We start from the raw sequence: 20,338 nt of genomic DNA on the forward strand, positions 1-20,338 counted from the left end.
GGCGCTCCGCGGCGCCTCCGCCCCGCGCTCTCCGCCCCACCCTGGCGCAGCCCTGCGGCACTGCTTCGAGCGCTCCCTGGTTCGGCGTCGTGGCTGATTCACCGTCCTTGGGGGCCTTGAGCAAGGGGGCGAGCCTCTGACCCCTTCCCTCCGTGACCAGGGAAGGGGGAGGGACACGCGCCGGGGCTCCCTCACCCTGCGCGTGAGCCCCCCTGCCCCGGAGGCGCCCGCGGGTGGGACTGGGCTGAGGAGGGCGGCAGACCGACCCTGCGGGGCACCAAGGCAGGTGCCGTGAAGGGAGCGGGAGCCGCCGCGCCGGCTGCTGATTGCGGCTTCTCGCTCAGCTACAGGTCAGCGTCTCCGCAGGAAGCTCCGTGCGTATGTAACACGTCTTCCCCCGGGCTCCTCCGCTGGCGCCTGCGTGACACACACTGAAGCGTCCTCTCTTCCTGGTAGAGCGGGCCACCCTCGCCCCTCACACCTGGCAGCCGGTCACAAGTCAATACTTGGCATTGTCAGCCTGACCAAACATGTAACAAAAATCAGTAAGCAGATCTACGTGGATGAGCCATAAAACGGAGTCTAAATCCTGCCGGCTTCACTGTGACACAGGGACGTGCCCGAGGGTCGCCACAGACGTTCGGCACAAGGGAGGCCGCCGCGGCCGCCTCAGCCGGGGAGGGTCCCCCTCAGGCTGAGGGAATGCGACAAGCGGGGCTGAGCGCCCCAAGCACCCGGACACGTTTTCCTTCCCTTCCTGGATGACGCCCGGGGAGCGCCTGACAGATCCTTACTTCTCCTGGACTTCTACATCGTTGGCCTGTTTTGCTATCGTGTTTCTAATCTCGTTTTTACTAAGAACAACGGGCCCTAAGCACTGAAGGCGGCACAGGTCTCGGCAGGTGGGTGCGGGGGCGACACCGGCCGGGCGGGACGCGGCGGCGCGGAGGCGCTGCTCTCGGGCTCCGAGGCCAGATGACAGGTGCGTGCTCACGCCGTGTCCGCCCGAAAATCCTCCCCATCTCCCATCTCCTGGAAAGGGATTTCAAAGAAGGAACAGAACCAGGGGTATTCTTCTGGTGTGGAATGAAGCCGCTACAGCGCCCTCCCCGCAGCTTCCCGCCCTGGCTCCCCGCACAGTCTCCCCGGGCACGAGTTCACCCCCAGCCTCCGCCGGTAATGAGTGACGGGACGGCGGGCCCCAGGTCCCTGGAACCGCGCTGCCTAGACACCGCGGGCTGAGATGCGGGAAGAGAAGCGGGAAGAATACGAGAACAGGACACCACGAGGAGAACCGGGGCCGAGAAGCTNGTTTCCTAGGGCTTCCAAAATATGCTACGTGTAGAATACAGTTCTCTTAAAAAAACAAAAAAACAGGCCAAAGGAAATAAGCCAAACCAAACCAAAGTAAAGTTTTCTACTCTCTGCCTTGACAAATCCATCTCTCCTAGGGACAATTTACATAATGTTATAATAATAATTGAGATACTGAACACAAAATATTCAACCCCTGAAATAAGAGTTAGCCTGGAAAGCACGGATGTGAATGAAACACTGAGCATTAAGCACTGAAGAGGAGGAGGATGAAGTGAAACAAGAACAGCGCCAGCCGGTGCTTTGGATGTGGGACCAAAACTGCCGGCCTTGAGACCAGCTGCTTGAAAGACCATGGCGGTGCTCCTCAGAGGTTTGAACTGTTAGGGGACCTGGGTGGCTCAGTCGGTTAAGCATCCAACGCTTGCTTTCAGCTCAGATCACAATCTCATGGTTCGGGAGATCGAGGCCCATGTCAAGGTCTGGGATGACAGCAATGGAGCTTGCTTGGGATTCTCTCCCTCTCTTTCAAATGAATAAACAAACATTTAAACAGAAAAGAATTTTTAAATGTTAGGTTTGTATCTCTTCAGCTCTCCCTTGATCATCTGTGACCACTGGTGTTGGGAATGGCCACAGACCCATCATAAATATGTACAATTCTGGGCAATACACACAAGTCAAAAATATTTTCCTTTGAAAACATCTATTTCTAATGAGAAAATAATGACTTCTTATATTATTTAAATTAATGTCTCTTCTTAACTCGAGGAAAAATGACATCTCATTAAGTAGATCTGAAAAACTTTCAAGGTTTTGGGGCACCTGGGTGGCTCAGTCAGTTAAGCGTCTGACTTCAGTTCAGGTCATGATCTCACGGTTCGTGGGTTCAAGCCCCACGTCGGGCTCTGTGCTGGCAGCTAGCTCAGAGCCTGGAGCCTGTTTCAGATTCTGTGTCTCCCTCTCTCTCTAACCCTCCCCTGCTCACGTTGTCCCTCTCTCTCTCAGAAGTAAATTTAAAAAAAAAATCCTTTAAAAAAATTTCAAGGTTTTGTAATAACAAAAGTATGGATTATTTTAAAGTGTTTTAAATATTTAGCTTGATTATATCTAAATCAAGAATGTTCTTTTTCAGTTCCTGCTTTGGCAGCACATATACTGAAATTGGAATGATACAGAGAAGATTAGCATGGCCCCGTGCAAGAATGACATGCAGATTTGTGTAGCATTCCATGTTTTTTGCAAACCGCTGCAGCCGCTCTGGAAAACAGCGTGGAGCTTCCTCAAAAAATTAAAAATAGAACTACCCTATGGCCCAGCAACAGCACTGCTGGGAATTTATCCAAAGGGATACAGGGGCTGATGCATAGGGGCACATGGACCCCAATGTTTATAGCAGTGCTTTCAACAGCTGCCAAATTATGGAAAGAGCCCAAATATCTATCAACTGATGAATGGATAAAGAAGATGTGGTTTATCTATACGATGGAACACTACTTGGCAATGAGAAAGAATGAAATCCTCCCATTTGCAGCAATGTGGATGGAACCAGCAGGTATAATGTAAGTGAAATAAATCAGGCAGAGAAGGACAGATACCTGTTTTCACTCATACGTGGAACCTGGGAAACTTAACAGAAGACCATGGGGGAAGGGAAGGGGGAAAAATAGTTACAAACAGAGGGAGGGAGGCAAACATTTGAGACTCTTAAATACAGAGAACTGAGGGTTGATGGGGTGTACAGGGGAGAGGCGAAAATGGGTGATGGGCACGGAGGAGGGCATTTGGTGGGATGAGCACTGGGTGTTGTATGGAAACGATGAATTATGCGAATCTACCCCCAAAACCAAGAGCTCACTGTACACACTGTATGTTAGCCAATCTGACAATAAATTATATTAAAAAAACTTCTTTTTCAGGCTGCTCCATATTTTTTCATAGTAAGAAATTCAAGGTCCATCTCTATAGGAGAATTTTTCATTCTGACTAATATAAGAACTATGCGATACATTAAAATACAGTATCATTAAAAAACAAAGCAAAACGAAATAATTGGGGCACCTGGGTGGCTCAGGTTAAGTGTTCCACTTTGACTCAGGTCATGATCCCCTAGCTCAAGAATTTTAGTACTGCGTCGGGCTCTCAGCTGTCAGCATGGAGTCTGCTTGGGATTCTCTCTCTCTCTGCCCTTCCCCACTCATGCTCTCTTTCTCTCTCACAAAAATACATGGAGATTAAAAAACCCACATGGTATCATTAATAAAATATGAATCACATGATTAGTTATTAGAGCATCAAAATTATCTGATACCTATTGTCAAGGACTTTGATTAATTCATTCATCCACTTCATGTTTATAGCATGCTTATTAGAGGTTACTATGCTACACACAAAAGATATACATAACAATTACTGGTGAAAGACCTATTTCTGGGGGAAGAAAAGATTATTAATTTGTTTGTTTGTTTGTTTTTAAATAGTTTATTGTCAAGTTGGTTTCCATATAACACCCAATGCTCATCCCCACAAGTGCCCTCCTCCATGCCCATCACCCCCCTTCCCCTCCCCCTCCCCCCCATCAGCCCTCAGTTTGTTCTCGGCATTCAAGAGTCTCTCATGGTTTGCCTCCCTCCCTCTCCCCCGCTATTTTTCCCCTTCTTCATGGTGGAGAAGACGAAAAGATATTTAAATGTATACATAATGTAATGTGAAAATTACTATAAAAAGAATTCTGCACAGGATGTTCTTTAAGTTCTTTTCCTTTTCCTGCATGAATCGAGAAAAGATTTCGACATTTCACTCAAACTGAAATATGTTATTCCAAATGAGCTCATTGTTTAGATATACTGTGTTGTCCCATATGGTAGGTAGCCATGAGGCAAATGTGGCTACTTAACTAATTAAATTTTAAAATTCAGATCGTGAGGTTCAAAAGCAACATTTCAAATACATTCGATAGCATTAAATTTAACAACTCAAAAATCTAACCAGAGTTTTGTTCCAAATTAAAACTGTAAACACACAAGCTGTGTCTCAAAGGCAAGCTCTTGGCTACCAAGCAGGATCCTGTGCACCACTTCCTAATGAAGCCTTAGTAAGTGAGTTAACTTAATCGTAGTATCTTCTTGCTCATCACTGCATTCCTTTTTTAAAAATTTTTTTAAAATTAAAATTATTTTTTTATGTTGTTAAATTTTTTTAAGAAAAGCATAGGGGAAAGGAAAGGAGGGGCAGAGAGAGAGGGAGACAGAGAATCAGAAGCTGGCTCCACACCATCAGTGAAAAGCTGGACATGAGGCTCAAACCCATGATCTGTGAGATCACAACCTGAGCTGAAGTTGGACATCTAAAGTTTCTTTTTTTTACATTTATTTATTTTTTGAGAGAGAGAGAGAGAGAGAGAGAGACAGAGCATGAGCGGGGAAGGGGCAGAGAGAGGGAGACACAGAATCGGAAGCAGGCTCCAGGCTCTCAGTGTCCGCACAGAGCCCGATGCAGGGCTTGAACCCACAACCGGGAGATCATGACCTGAGCTGAAGTTGGCTGCTCAACCGACTGAACCACCCAGGCACCCCTATCATTGCATTCTAAATACCCAGCAAAGTGTTCGATACAGAGAGACAAGGTGAACAATACATTTTTATTGAATGTTAAATTCCTAAACTGAATGAATATTTGGATGAACACTTTCTTCTTCTTTGAGAGGCAGTCAAGTGGAAAGAAGCCTGGAGCCACCTGATAAAGAGGTTGCTTATGTGACCTACCGTCTGTTTCTTTCTGTCCACCTTTTCCAGGGAAGGAATTTGGAATACAATATATATTCATTTATATATATTTGGAATATAAAGAAGCCTTAAAAAGAGTATGAATGGACCTTAAAGACAATGCAGTTCAACTTTTCTCCTCCTCTGCCTCTACTTCTCTCTAACCGATGTGGACAAAAATATAGGTAGGTTCACACAGCTCATCAACAGCAGAGCAGAACTTGAACAGAAGTCTTATATCAGAGGAAAGAAAGCATCATTCCTTTAACTGACAATGATTCAACATAAAAACATCATCTTAAGTTATGCCGAGTAAAGCTCTTCTATTTTACAAGATCAGTGTATCACTATAGGGATTAAGGTTTCAGAAATAGGGGCGCCTGGGTGGCTTAGTCGGTTAAGCGTCCGACTTTCGCTTGGGACATGATTTCGCGGTTCCTGGGTTCGAGCCCCGCGTCGGGCTCTGTGCTGACTGCCAGCTCAGAGCCTGGAGCCTGTTTCAGAGTCTGTGATTCCCTCTCTCTCTGACCCTCCCCTGCTCACGCTGTCTCTCTCTCTCTCTCTCCTAGAAATAAATAAAAACATTAAAAAAAATTAAAAGAAAAAGATTTCAGAAATAACTGAGTAGATCAATGAATAACATATTCCAAAATAATGACTTATGATGGATCAGACAGCCACGTTCTACTCTTAGCTTGTGGAGAAATTCAGGGGCTTATATATTAAGGCAGTTATTTATAACAGGAAACATGTTTAAATAAACAGTTCAGGATAACTGAAGATCAGAGAAAAGTACTAAAATGTGCTAAACCATCTTATTTCTTGACAGGTGGTTTTGTACATTACAAAAAATTTCTTACCTTTAAAGTGGATATGTGCTCTTTTTTCTGCACAATATGAAAATACAGATAACTCTTAGCCAACTATGTTTATGAGAGAAATTAACCAAGTTCACAACTGAAGTTCATACCTCTGTTGCTGATAGTGATAAATAATTTTAAGCCCAGTATCTAAGAGGAAATAAATTAATCTTGTGGTCCTACATTTATAAAATGAGCACAACAATTTCAAAGGGAGAAAAATTATTACTGTGTTTGGCAAGTATTTAACTGAAACCAAGAACACTGGGAAGCAGGGTCATGTCATAGTGAAGTGAACCATCTCAACACCATGAAATGGCCACAAATTTCCATCTGTAAAATAAGTAAGTCACAGAGATGAAAAGTACAGCGTAAGGAATAGAGTCAATATTGTAATAACATTATATGGTGACCACACTATTGTGGTAAATGCTGAGTAATGCACAGAAGTACTGAGTCACTATGTTGTACCCCTGAAACTAATATAACCTCGTACGTCAAATATACTTCAGTAAAAAAAATAAATACCCATCTTCCTGATATGTTATTTTATCATTCATGCGATTACCACTTTGTATAAAGGTGTCTATTCTGAAGTTAGGTTGGGTAACTCTCATAGAAGGCAATACAAAGGACTGGCTGTTCATCTTGCAACAACTACTAGAGAGAATTAAGAAATTCGAGAGAGTGACTTGCATCGGCTGGTTAAAAGCAAGACACGGAGACGACAAGGAAAAGCAGGCTTTGTGCAGCAAGCCTTGTCCAATAAGAAAGTTAAAGGTAACAAGTTGCCACATTAGAAGAAACAGAGCTTGCACCATGAATGGTTTAAGTCTTAGGAGGCAGAAATTCAGCCAGGAAAAAGATTCTTTAAAGAACAAAACACACCTGCTTATACCAGGGAAATTCCTGGACAGAGGTGATGGATGGGAGGTGACTCAGCGTAGGAGCCTCCGATGCGCTACGCAGGAGTGAGGATCCCGGAAGGTACAAACTAGTATGAAAGCAAAGCACCACTCTGAATCCCTGTTTGGTGGGGAGGCTAATGCATGAGTGCCTACAACCTTTCTTCTTGCCAGAGACCGAGGGACCCAAACACAGAGGGAAAAAGTAAGACATCGGACCCACTGATATTTCTATGACAACAAGATGTCATAAAATAAGCATCTTGTACCCAAAGTGATGAACTGAGCTATGTCATAAAGAACCACATAAAGAACAGTCTCATCTATATCCTAGGATATATTTCTTTACATCAGGATTCAATTTTTTAATCTCTTGAGTCAATTTTATTGAACTGCAATTTTTTTTTGTATTTGACATGTTACCACTGATGAACTTATATTGACATACTGTTACCACCTACAGTCCACAGTGTACATTAGGGTTCGGATATTCCAGGTGTTTGGGCAAACGTATAATGACATGTCCACCATTATCATAGTGTCGTGTCATGATCCTATGAGAGCAACATACTGAGCAACTTCACAGTCTGACAAATCGTCTGTGCTTCACCTGTTCATCCCTCCTTCCCCTTAAACTCTGGCGACCACTAATCTCCTTACTGTCTCCACAGCTTTGCCTTTGCCAGAACATCATGTAGTTGAAATCATACAGCACGTAGCCTTTTCAGACTGGCTTCTCCCACCTCACAGAACTATGCATTTAAGGTTCCACCATGTTTTTTAATGTATTGATAGCTCATTTATTTTTAGCTTTGACTAGTAATATTCCATTGTCTGGATGAACCACAATTTATCCATCCACCTACTGACGGACATTTTGGTTGCTTCCAGCTTTTGGTAATTGTGAATAAAGGTGCTATAAATTGATATCTGTGTGCAGGTTTTTGTGTCGACATAAGTTTCCCAGTTATGGTAAATACCAAAGAGCACGGCTGCTACATCACCAAGTAAGAGTGTATTTAGTTTTGTAAGAAACTGCCACCTTGACTTCCAAACAGCTGTACCATTTCGCATTCCCACCGACAATGAGTGAGAAGCCCTGTCACTCCACTCGCACACCAGCATGTGGTGTTGTCAGTGATCTGGATCTTGGCCATTCTAACAGACAGGCAATAATCTCTCATTGTTGTTTGAAGTTGCCTTATGATTCAATTTTCAGTGTCCTCTTGCTGAAGGATTTTTCAAGAAGTTAGAAATGAACAGGATGATTTTTCTAACCTATCCTACACGCTCTAGGATGCTTTGCAGTTTTAGGTATTGGCAAATGTCATCACGAGATATGGTAGGCTCCCATACTTTCAAATGTGAATTAGTGCATGGTGTGACCAGGCAAAGAATATGCTGATGATACTAAGTTTTCTAAACTTGTACTGAAAAGAAAATTTAGCAAGAATGCTATGTACCAAGATCACCACTGGTGTCACAGCTGACATGACATTCCATCTCTGAGGACAGGAAATCATGCTTTGGACTTTTGAAGATAATTACCTCTTCAAAAGATTTATTTTGCTTACTTATTGCTTTATGCTTATTGTTTTACTCATGTGACAGAATTCTGTTCAAGGATATTCTTAAAATGTTGCAATTTCAATTTTTATTCCAACTTCTTGTCAGATAGACTCTTTAAGAGAAAAAGACTGAAGATAAACACTGTAAAGGGGGTTCCCTGCTGTTTATTCTGCAGTATAATCTGCTTCTGTGATTCCAGACACTAAATACAAAAAAAGTAAAGTAAAATAAAATTAAGAATATGGGAACTTTTTATCCCTCACAGTGAAAAGTCAAAGTATCTCAAACATGTATAAAAATGGATGGACTGCCAATAATTTAACATTATTCACCCTATTTTCCCATCGCATGGGTTGTATAGTATCGGTTCCTGATCTTCAGAACTTGGGAGGTGAAGGTAAAGTGGCAGGTTGCCAGCAAGCGGAAAACTTACCCCCAAATCTGTACTGCATTGTCACCAGGCTTCAATTACACACTTAAAGTTTTTACATTTCAAGCCCAGGGATATGGTTCAACCTGCTACTTTCTTCTTTTTTTAAATAAAATTACAGATACACAGATGAAGACATAAAAATCAACGTGCTCCTTTTTAAAGACATTCCGAGACATTAAATCATCTGCACTTGAGGCAAAAGACATTTATTTCCTGATTGTACCTGAAATATCATCTTGGAAATTTTCATAGAATTATTTATCTTGATTTCAGCTAAGTCACAGAGCACGGCTGGCTCATGAATAGCCTTGTGCATCTGACGTGTTTCAAGACAAAATTACTGATAATACACACTGACACTTCTCTGATTTTAGCCGCAGTAGAGCTCCAATTATCTCCCTAGATTGCAAAAGCGATACAAGGCCACTTGCGGTTGAGAGTGAGGGCTTCACTCATGGAGACTTGGGACTGCGACTTACCCCTGTCCGTGTCGTACAGGAAGACGAAACCGTTCCATTCGTAGTGGTCCAGGAGGCTCAGCAGCGCCCCCCGCAAGGACGGTCTGAGCTGCAGCACAAACTGGCTCTCCCCCTCCGTGGGGAAACTCGGTGTGATGAGGGAGATGTGTAAGGCGCTGCAGAACGAGGTCAAGGTGTGGACCGACCTCTTATCGTAGAGTCCGAAAATGGCAAAGACTCCCCTGGAATACTGGGAACAGACTGGAAAAGACAGAGAAAGAAACAGACCGTTAGCACACTCAGGCTGGTGACTTCCACATCTACAGTCCAGGCAGTTACAAAAAAAATGTGAATCACTCGTATGTCAGGAATACAAGGAAAGTAAAAGCGAAGAGCGCAATTAACCGTGCAATGAATGAGCTGGAGAGTGTGCGCGCGGTAACGAGGAGCCAGGTCGGAGCTGCGGTCCGAGACGGTGACTCCGAGGACCCCGGCCGCTAGGAAGCCCCCGACTCCCCGGCCCCCCAGGTCTGCACCTGTCTGGAGGGTCGTGAAGGAGGGCTGAGGGCTGACGCAGCCGCGCAGAGAGGGGGCGAGAGACAGCCCACTCCATAAAGAAGGGAAGCCCAGCCCCCCCCCCCCCCCCGGGGGNACTGAGGCTCCCGGTGCAGATTCGCGCCCCTGGGGCCAGAGAAAACCCGTGGTTTAAATGAGCACCTAGACGGGCGCCCGGGTGGCTCAGTCGGTTAAGCATCTGACGCGCCCGGCTCAGGCCCTGGTCTCGCGGCCGTGGACCCAGCATCCCATCGGGCTCCGCGCTGGCAGCGCAGACCCTGCCTGGGGCTCTCGCTCTCGCCCTCTCTCTGCCCCTTGCCTGCTCGCTCGCTCGCCACAAACAACGAAACATCGAAGAAACAAATTTAAAAACCCCACAGACCCTAAAAGAACCAGGCCTAGCGGGAAGGCGGGAAGGCGAGGGGGCGCCGGAGGTCTTCCGGGTCGGAGGTCACGTCGGGAGCGCAGCCGTGTGCGCTCCGCCGCCTGGTGGGCGCAGCGCGGCCGCGAACAGGGTTCCGGCGCCCTGGCCCCTGCCCCGGGGGGCCTCGGGCTCGGGAAACAAGCCGGGTCTAAGAGGGCAACGATAAAAGGCGCGGCGTCAGAGCCGCTCGGAAGAGCCGGGAGCCGCTGCAGCTCCCGTCCACCGTCCCGCGGGGCCCCCAGGGCACACACTCCCCGGAGGCCCCCCGTGGCGGCCCCCGCCCCCGCCCGGTGCACACCCCCAGTCAGCGTTCCCTTCCAGCCCTCGGGACCTGGTGACACCGGCGCCCGGAACACCTGAGGCCGCACCACTGGGGGTCGGACTCCCAGCCTGAGCCTGCCTGCGCCCCGCCTGTCCCCCGGGGCACCCTCAGCTCCGGGACCCCCACCTCCAGGCCGCCCACCCGGGAGCCCCAGTGCAGAGTGACCTGGGACACCCAGTCCACCAGCCACCGGGCACACAGTCTACACAGGGGTCGACCATGCACACATCACACGTCTTCCTGTTGGAGAAAGATGGCTGTTCACCCTCATTCCCTGAAACAAACACGGGGTCAAGCAAAAAGTGGATACAGAGGAATATGCTCCAAATGAAATAGCGAAACACTGTTAAAAAAAAAAAAAGGAAATGAAACACAAGCAATCTACTGAGATGATTTTCCTTCCTTCCTCCCTTCCTCCCTTTCTTCCTTCCTCCCTCACTTCCTCCCTCCCATCCTTCCTTCTCTCCGTCCCTCCATCCCTTCCTTCCTTCCTTCCTCCCTCCCTCCCTCACTTCCTTCCTTCCTCCCTCCCTTCCTCCCTCCCTCCCTTCCTCCCTCCCTTCCTTCCTTCCTCCCTCCCTTCCTCCCTCCCTCCCATCCTTCCTTCTCTCCGTCCCTCCATCCCTTCCTTCCTTCCTCCCTCCCTCCCTTCCTCCCTCCCTCCCTTCCTTCCTCCCTCACTTCCTTCCTTCCTCCCTCTCTTCCTTCCTCCCTCTCTTCCTCCCTCCCTCCCTCCCTTCCTTCCTCCCTCCCTCCCTCACTTCCTTCCTTTCCTCCTCCCTCCCTTCCTTCCTCCCTCACTTCCTCCCTCCCTCCCTCACTTCCTTCCTCCCTTCCTCCCTCCCTTCCTCCCTCCCTTCCTCCCTCCCTCCCTCCCTCACTTCCTTCCTTCCTCCCTTCCCTTCCTTCCTCCCTCCCTTCCTCCCTCCCTTCCTTCCTCCCTTCCTTCCTCCTTCCCTTCCTCCCTCACTTCCTTCCTCCCTCACTTCCTTCCTCCTTCCCTTCCTCCCTCCCTCCCTTCCTTCCTCCCTTCCCTTCCTTCCTCCCTCACTTCCTTCCTCCCTCCCTCCCTCCCTCCCTTCCTCCCTCCCTTCCTTCCTCCCTCCCTTCCTTCCTCCCTCACTTCCTCCCTCACTTCCTCACTTCCTTCCTCCCTCCCTTCCTCCCTCCCTCCCTCCTTTCCCTCCTTCCTTCCGAATCACAACCGTAGAGTTCTCTTGAACCGTGTCTGAAAACAAGTGAAGCTGTCTGGAGAATCACTGTTGGGCTTCCCTCTATGCTCAGTGGAATTGTGACCAGCTGTGTAGCTTCTAGGTCGGCTATAAAGCTGACACGGAGCACTTTCGTAACNTTTCTCTTCTGTGTTCCCAGTTGTGCAAGGACAATGAGGCAATGAGGCAAATACGTGAAGAGGCAAACAACAGCAACAAACACTCTTATGATTCTTGCCCAGCTACATTTCGATCCCTCTTTTCACATGACCAAATGCTAGCCCAAACTTGGGTGATTTTTGCTAATTTACCTTTTAAAGGATACAAACTTGAATTAAAAAAAGCTCTATTTCTATTCATACAATAAACCAAAACTGTTTGAATTTCAGACTCTTAGAGTTTACCACATATGGTTAAAGGTCCATTTCTTCTAAGTTTATAGAGCTAGTTTAAGAAGCTCTTAGTTCTATAAAATGTTTGTTTTCTGATTTTGGTTACTACTTTTAATTGCTAGGTTCATTGAGAAGCCTTGAATATTGGAAAATCTAAAGGTATTTATCATAGGAATAGTTCTTTTGATACAAAGAAATTAGATTTTGTTTTGTTGAAGCAGTAATAGGCTGTTGGGAAAAAATTAATTATCCTAATAACATTTATATCCATATTCTACAATATCTGGGTTTTAGGAAATTAGGAGGCATAATTACATAAGATAAATTAATAAAACCTGGCAGTGTTTCTTCTGTTCTTGTTAACTGTGACTCTGACGTTGGGACACGGTCTGAGCAATGTAATTACAGCAGAAGAAGGTACCAATTAAAAGAAAATGGATGTTACTGGTCTCCTTTAGATGAGGTGTTCTAAGAGATATTGTATATGTTCCAGAAAAACTAAAGCCTAACTAAGGGACCAGCATCTATATTCAAATGGATAAGACTGGGATAGACCTGACATTAAGAAATAGGAGATGAACGTTAACTAACTAGAATTTAAACTTTGAAGAAAACAATAAAATGTAGAGGTAAGGCTGCATTCTTTGCAAACCAGTGCAGAACCCAGTGCTTTTATTTGTTTGCCAGGTGACTTTGGCTAAGCTATTTAATCTTACTTGCCTCAACTATAAATATCTAATATGCCAAAAATTAAATAACATAATGTATATAAAACTACTATTCTATACAGGAGACAACTAGTAAGTGGTGAGTTTTATAAAGAAATTCCGCCAAGGAAGAACATCCAATTCTAATTCTATGCTCACCCACGAACTACAATTCTATCACCTGAGTAGACTGACTAGCCTCGAAGGCTTGGTCTGACAGTGTGACTGGCTGCAATTTTCTCACAAGGTATAAGAAACAACATAATGTAACATCTGGTTATACGGAGTTTCAACTCAATTCATTTCTATAATTGAAGAGACTTGATCTGATAAATCAAGCTGCTGGATTAGATGTTAACCTTGTGAATGTCCCACCAAGGCTGTGGATGTATTTACATAAATGCTATATATTTAGCATTCAACCAGAAGTCGCTTGGCTCCTTTGTAAAGTTTTCATATTGTTATGTTCTCTTGATTTTCATGCAAAGTGAAGGACCACCATCAATCTTTATACAGTAAATAATCTGGTTCAAATAATTTTTATTTTACCCTATTGAAAAAAAGAAAGTTGAAGAGTGTCAGAACTAAAATCCAAGATATTGGCTTTCAGTTTGGTGTTGAAACTACAAACATGTTAATGCTTGTTCAAGAAAACCGAATAAACAAGTCGTGTACTTTAACATATTCGTGTATATAATAATCATTTACATAATCCCTTCTGTTATGGCATTTCAAAGCCATAGCATTGTCAAGTTTGGGTTTCCAAACTGTTTTTCTAGGGACCCAAAAGTTCCCTAGCAGGACTTGAATAGCTTTGCAGAAGAACATTTTTTTTTAAAGTTTATTTATTTATTTTGAGAGAGAGAAAGAGGGTGTGAGAAGGGGAGTGGGAGGAGAGAGAAAATGGCAAGCAGGCTCTGCACTGTCAGCACAGAGCCCAGCGCGGGGCTAGAACCCATGAACTGTGAGATCATGACCTGAGCCAAAATCAAGAGTCAGATACTCAACTGACTGAGCCACCTGGGTGCCCCGCAGGGAAACCCTTTATGTTGGCAGTTGAGCTACTGCCAACATAACATTTTATATGCAAATAGTATTGAACTATACTTTAAAAAGGTCAAAACAATGACTATACTCTGTACGCAGTTCCCATATTGTTTTTTTATTGCTACTATATTGTTTTCAATGTAATCATTATGACTTTCCACTACTCTAGTGCTTGCTATACTATTTAGCTTAATTTATTCTATCTGTGCTTCAACAAACATAATATTTTCTGATATTTAATCATCTTCTATCTGCTTTCATTCATTTGCATTGTACTCGCTCTTTTTCACAGCCATCTGTCATTCTGCTTCTAATAAACTTAGGTTGTCACTCACATTTTGCTTTCCCTTTGCAAAGGTCCAGGTTTAGTAGGATTCATTTGAATTTTTCTTTTTGGTTATTTAATTTAGATTATTTGCTTGGCAGGTGAAGATTATTGGGTTTCCTGTGTATGTGGATAGATTGTCAGTCAAATGTTCCATGTTATTATCTCAATGTGATACCCCACATAGTATTTTATTTGGTCCAACAGATTCAAATTTTAGAATATAATTATTTCCATATTTAGTACTACAAGCTAGCTTTGCAAACACTCAAATTGAAATTTGCTTGGATATATCTTATGACATCTATTGTTGCTTAGCATACAGATAATTATTCAAACATGGATCTTCTTAAACTATTTAATGCATACACAGACTAATGAGAGTAAAGTAAGGTGAGTACCAATGTGTTCAGAAATGTGTACATAAAAGGGAAACTGAATTTTTTCCTTGCAAGAATTTTTTGTTCTTTTTTTAATTCCATTATTTTTTTTAAAATAGTTTATTGTCAAGCTGATTTCCATTCAAGAGTCTCTCATGGTTTGCCTCCCTCCCTCTCCCCCACTATTTCCCCCCTTCTTCTCCCCCACGGTCCTCCGTTAAATTCCTCCTAATCTCCTATACGTGCAAACATACGATATCTGTCCTTCTCTGCCTGACTTATTTCGCTCAGCATAACACCCTCAAGGTCCATCCATGTTGCTACACAGGCCGGATTTCATTCTTTCTCATTGCCATGTAGGATTCCATGGTATAGATAGACCATATCTTCTTGATCCATTCGTCCGTTGATGGACACTTAGGCTCTTTCCATGATTTGGCTATTGTTGAGAGTGCTGCTATGAACATTGGGGTCCATGTGCCCCTGTGCATCAGCACTCCTGTATCCCTTGGGTAAATTCCTAGCAGTGCTATTGCTGGGTCATAAGGGAGTTCTATTGTTAATTTTTGAGGAACCTCCACACTGGGGAAACTGAATTTTAATGTTCTTGTGTAACACGGCTGAATATAACATACTAGTAGTAATGCTTAGTCACTAACAAGATGTGATGATATATGTTGATACATACTTTGGCATATAAACAGTAATCACAATACGACTTTGAAATAATCCAGTTATAATTTTAAGCACATATTGTATATTCTGCTTCACTAATGAGATCACTTGGATTGTGTATTACGTAAATAAATGCCTAATATAAACACGTCATAATAATCCACTCCTCTTTTACCTGATGGTGTCAATTAATCAGATCAGTCTTCTCATCAGGTAGTCACCCCCTTCCATTCTAGATGCCACATTCCAGATGCCCGGCCACGTCACATTGCTGTATAATTTGATGATTTATAATCTCCCATTGCATGCAAATCAAATGACATGGTTTTAGCTCAGTGTTTTACAAGTTATGGGACATAAATCCAGGTGCTATTCTGGATTTTCCGTTACCTCTGCCTCAGATAGGAAGAGTGCTGGCTGGTGCTCCCTCTACTTCCTTTCCCTTTCTCCTGACTCTGCAATGTTCCTCTGCTCTACAGCCCTTCTGTAAACAAGCTCAACTCTCCTTCATTTTAGAATACACAGAATCTTCTAGACCTACTGCTTCCTATCTCTTCCTTTCCTTCCCCAGTCACTTGTTGAAGGAATTTTCTATGTACTCTGGTTTCTAACTTGGCTCCTCTACTCCCCAGCTGCCAAAACCACTCTCCTCAGTTGTGCTGACGGCCAGCTACTCCTAAACAACATCCTAGCCCCCATCTTGCTGGAATTCTCTGCTGTGTTTGGAATCTGAAACAGAGGTTGGGCTACAACCCCATCCACTTCCTATCACCACTAGCCACTTCAGACATTTCTGTTCACGATCCAGCCATGTAGAGGCACCTGGCCTGCCCAGTCGGTAGAGTGTGAGACTCTTAATCTCAGGGTTGTGAGATCAAGCTCCCTGTTGGACATGGAGCCGATTTAAAAGAAGGGGTGCCCGGGGTGCCTGGGTGGCTTAGTCTGTTAAGCGTCCGACTTTCACTCAGGTCATGATCTTGTGGTTCGTGGGTTCGAGCCCCGCGTCGGGCTCTGTGCTGACTGCCAGCTCAGAGCCTGGAGCCTGTTTCAGTCTGTGACTCCCTCTTTCTCTGACCCTCCCCTGCTCACGCTCTCTCTCTCTCTCTCTCCTAGAAATAAATAAAACATTAAAAAAAAAAAAACGGGGTGCCTGAGTGGCTTAGTCAGTTAAGTGAACAACTTCAGCTCAGGTCATGATCTCGTGGTCTATGAGTTTGAGTCCCACGTCAGGCTCTGTACTGACAGCTAGGAGCCCAGAGCCTGCTTCAGATTCTGTGTCTCCCTCTCTTTCTGGCCCTCCCCTATTCACTCTCTGTCTCTGTCTCTTTCAAAAATAAATAAACATAGAAAAAAAGTCCTACTTTCTATATATTTGAATTTGCATGATTGAGCTATCCAGTTTTTCAACATAAACATAACTGTTTCTTGTTTTTGGCAAACTGTATAAAGCAGTGTAAAAAATGTTTGTTGGTGTTTAATCCATCTGCAGAAAGAATGTACTGCAAAAATAAAAGTAGATACATAACCGCTCATTGTTTCATTCAACAAATGCTTATATACTGCCTAATGTGTTCCTGTCATTGTGTTAAGTATATCTAACAAAATACAATTAATATAGTATTTTCCACTGAGAAGAGGTTCACACTCTAAGTGGCCAGACAGATACAAACTGATACTTCCAGATGGTGAGTACAGTAAGTGATAGGTAGAGGTCTTTAGGGAGCACAGGGGAATCCTTTGCTTTGCCTGCACGTCACAGGGCAGGCTAACTGGAGGAAATGATACCTGTCTGTGGAGGATAGCTTTGAAGAATCACGATTAAAGACACAGAAACCAACAACTAGATTGACTGTATTTCTATTTCTGATTAAAATTCATATTTAAACTACCTCAGGGATAAACGATGTCTAGAAAACTTAGGGAAACAAATGTATGCCAACTGCTTGAATATGAACATAATGGTGGGATGATGGAGTCATTATATGGCATTTGGTTATTAGGTATTAAAAAAAAAAGTCCCCAAAACATCAAAACGCTATGCACCATGCAAACATGGTGAGATCCCGTCATTGGACATACCAACTTAGAAGAGAAAAACAGCAATATGATTAATAGTAAATTCCCAATAATACATTTTCAGGGTCATGATTTCAGCAACAACTAGAGTATATACCAGTAAGAGGTGGTCTTCGTTAGTGACGTAATGCCAAATTTGTCTTCAAGAAAAAGTGACTACGGAGTATCAAGTGAGATTTCTTCCTTCCTTCCTTCCTTCCTTCTTTCCTTCCTTCCTTTCTTCCTTCCTTCCTTCCTCCCTCCCTCCCTCCCTCTTTCTTCCTCTCTCTTTCTTCTATGTATCTATGTATCTATCTATCTAGAGAATGAGGCGAGACAAAGAGAAAGAGGATGGGAGAAATTTGAGCATGTTTATTCCTTGAGGGAATGGAGCCAACGGAAAGGGAAATATATACAGAAGAGAAAAGGGGTACTAATTAGGGAAGGTCGCAGATAGAATGGATAGGGTCGAGGGCACTTATAAAGTTGGCCTTGAATGAGATGTGCAGGTGTGTAGAGGGTACTTCATTCCATAGAGTTCAAAGATCAAATGATAAGATGTGTGTAGGCTGCTAGTTTCCTACTTGCACTGATCTCAGAGGCAGGGTTGCAGCAGTGAGATTCATTCAATAAAGCTGTCTGAAAGTGGCACAGGTTACAGAGATTTGCAGAGAGGGGCGCCTGGGTGGCTCAGCCGGTTAAGCATCTGACTTCAGCTCAGGTCATGATCTCCCAGTTCGTGGTTTCAAATCCCCACGTTGGACTCTGGGTTTACAGCTCAGAGCCCGGAGCCTGTTTTTGGTTCTATGTCTCCATCTCTCTCTGCCCCCTCCCCACACTCTCTCAAAAATAAATGAAAACATTAAAATATTTACAAATGATTGCAGAGGGCAGGAGAGGAAACCAAGAATACTTAAAATACCTTATAAATCGGATAGGAAACCTATCCTATTTTATCCACAACTGTATCCAACTCTACACATGCAACACAGTACCTATAAAACCTTGTGAAACGAATGACAGAACGGAGGATTAAGTGAACATTGACAGAAGATAAGATATGAAAATATAAATTAGTAGCGGCAACAATTTAGAAATTCATGATTTTCTTCAGGCACAGCACACAGATGTTAACCAAAGGGAAAAATAATGAGCAGTTCACAACCTTCCTCCTGGAAATGAATCCTTCTCTTACTAACCCAACAGCACGCTTTCCTGGGTTTCCTGCCTTGCAACTCCCTGTCTGACCAATCTTCTTGTCTTCTTCTACACTTTCTTCAGATAATGTCATCTATCTCTGTGACTTCAAATATCATCCATGTGCCAGTTAGCCCCTGATTAAGATCAATACTTGATGTTTCCCTTTGTTGTCTTTTCAGCACCTAAGACCCACTTGGGCCAAAACAGGAGCCTTCATTTTTCTTTCAGAACCTCGTCTCTGCTTTCCCCCATCCCAATAAAAAGCATGAACATCTATGAAAATATTCTTGATCCGTACCTTCCTTCTATTCTCACACTGAAATCATGAGAAAATCTCAATGGTTTTACCTCCAAAATATCTAAAATATATCAAAATCCACCGAGTCCTCTGTACCCCACTTTGCTGCCACTGTTCTGCCCAGTCTGTAGTAAAGTCTCCAAACTGAACTTCCTGTTCCCAGCTTTCTTCCTTCCCAATCATTCTCCACTCAGCAGAGTGTGATAAGAAGATGGCCCCTCATTCCTACTTAAAGCTTCACTGACGTTTCCTCATATTTGAACTAATATCCACGCGGCCTTAAATGCTCTGATGATTTTGTCTTTACTAAACTTATGGGCCATTGCCCCCTCGCACACTAGGGTCAGCCAGACTCTCCCTTATTGTGTTACTTAAATACAACTTCTCATCCACTTTAGGGCCTTGGCACTAATCGGCAATCCCTTGACTGCACTTCTCACTGTTCCTGTCTCCGTGAAAATGTCAGTTCCTCCCAGAGCCTCTCTCTGCTCCTCTAGAAAATGAGGTTCCCAGAGCTCTAGTCATGCTCTACTGTGTGACCTTGTTTTATTTTGTACAAAGATATTACCACTATTTGAAATCACCTTACTTATTTGATTGCTTATTTATCTCTTTTCTCCAGGACAGTAGGTATTCTGCAAGAGGGAAAATTTGACTGCCTTTTCATTGATTCAAGCTCAAGCTCTAGAACTGGCATAGGGAAACTTGGTGAGTGTTTGTTGCATGAACTAAATCATGGTTTCTCATAAAGAAAATAAGGAGAGGAGACAGACTAGGAGAGTGTGGAATGATTGGCCAAAAGCCACAAAAATCCACTTGCCTGTTGCTGAGTTCACTCTAGCAGTAGAGTTTCCCTTCCCCCCTGGGGGTCTAGGCAACTTACAGCCAGTGTCTCCCCTTCAACTGTACATCCACCCACCATTTTTCTTAAATGCTTACTTACTTTGAGAGAGAGAAGGAGACAGCGTCCCAAGTAGGCTTTGTCCTGTCCGTGTGGAGCCCAACTTGGGGTTCGATCCCACAAACCCTGAGATCATGACCTCAGCCGAAATCAAGAGTCAGACGCTCAACCGAGTTACCCAAGCTCCCCTCACCATTTGTTTTCTAACTAAAGCTTAGTTAGTGAAAACTGCCACGTGGTATGGCTTAAAACTTTCATGATTCTTTATAAGGAAAACAATTATAATCTTAACTATGTATTAATTTTTTAACAATTTAATGTTCAGTTAATGAGACAATTTTCTTTCACCACTGACAAAAACATCTATATTTTATTTGATGTTTTAATCAGGGTGATGTTATATTACCATTTTGTATATGTTTGATTTGACTAGCTGGAAAATGAAGTGAGAAGTTCCATCAGCACTGTAGAGTCTGATCTGTCTGAAATGGTATAAAATCCTGGTCTGCAGCCTCTCCCCTACCTCCCACTGCAGAGCAACTT

At 43.9% G+C, this 20,338-nt stretch overlaps 1 protein-coding gene, 1 non-coding gene and 1 pseudogene across 4 annotated transcripts in view; 1 reads left to right on the top strand and 2 right to left on the bottom strand.

The window, feature by feature from the left end:
* GRIA4 (glutamate ionotropic receptor AMPA type subunit 4) overlaps positions 1 to 20,338 on the bottom strand; it is a 378,264-nt gene that overhangs the window by 228,688 nt on the left and 129,238 nt on the right. For all 3 annotated transcript variants that reach the window (XM_077769614.1, XM_077769622.1, XM_077769631.1), the window contains exon 3: positions 9,325 to 9,564. In XM_077769614.1, the coding sequence (XP_077625740.1) occupies positions 9,325 to 9,564 (240 nt within the window). The remainder of the gene's footprint in view (positions 1 to 9,324; positions 9,565 to 20,338) is intronic.
* LOC144236446 (U6 spliceosomal RNA) lies at positions 2,453 to 2,554 on the top strand. The gene has a single exon (XR_013336545.1). It is a non-coding gene; the product is annotated as a U6 spliceosomal RNA (small nuclear RNA).
* Positions 10,257 to 20,338, bottom strand: part of LOC144236205 (60 kDa heat shock protein, mitochondrial-like) — a 35,899-nt pseudogene continuing 25,817 nt past the window's right edge.

This window comes from Crocuta crocuta, unplaced genomic scaffold, assembly GCF_008692635.1.
Source record: "Crocuta crocuta isolate KB4526 unplaced genomic scaffold, BGI_CrCroc_1.0 scaffold80, whole genome shotgun sequence".
NCBI classification, from domain to species: Eukaryota; Metazoa; Chordata; class Mammalia; order Carnivora; family Hyaenidae; genus Crocuta; species Crocuta crocuta.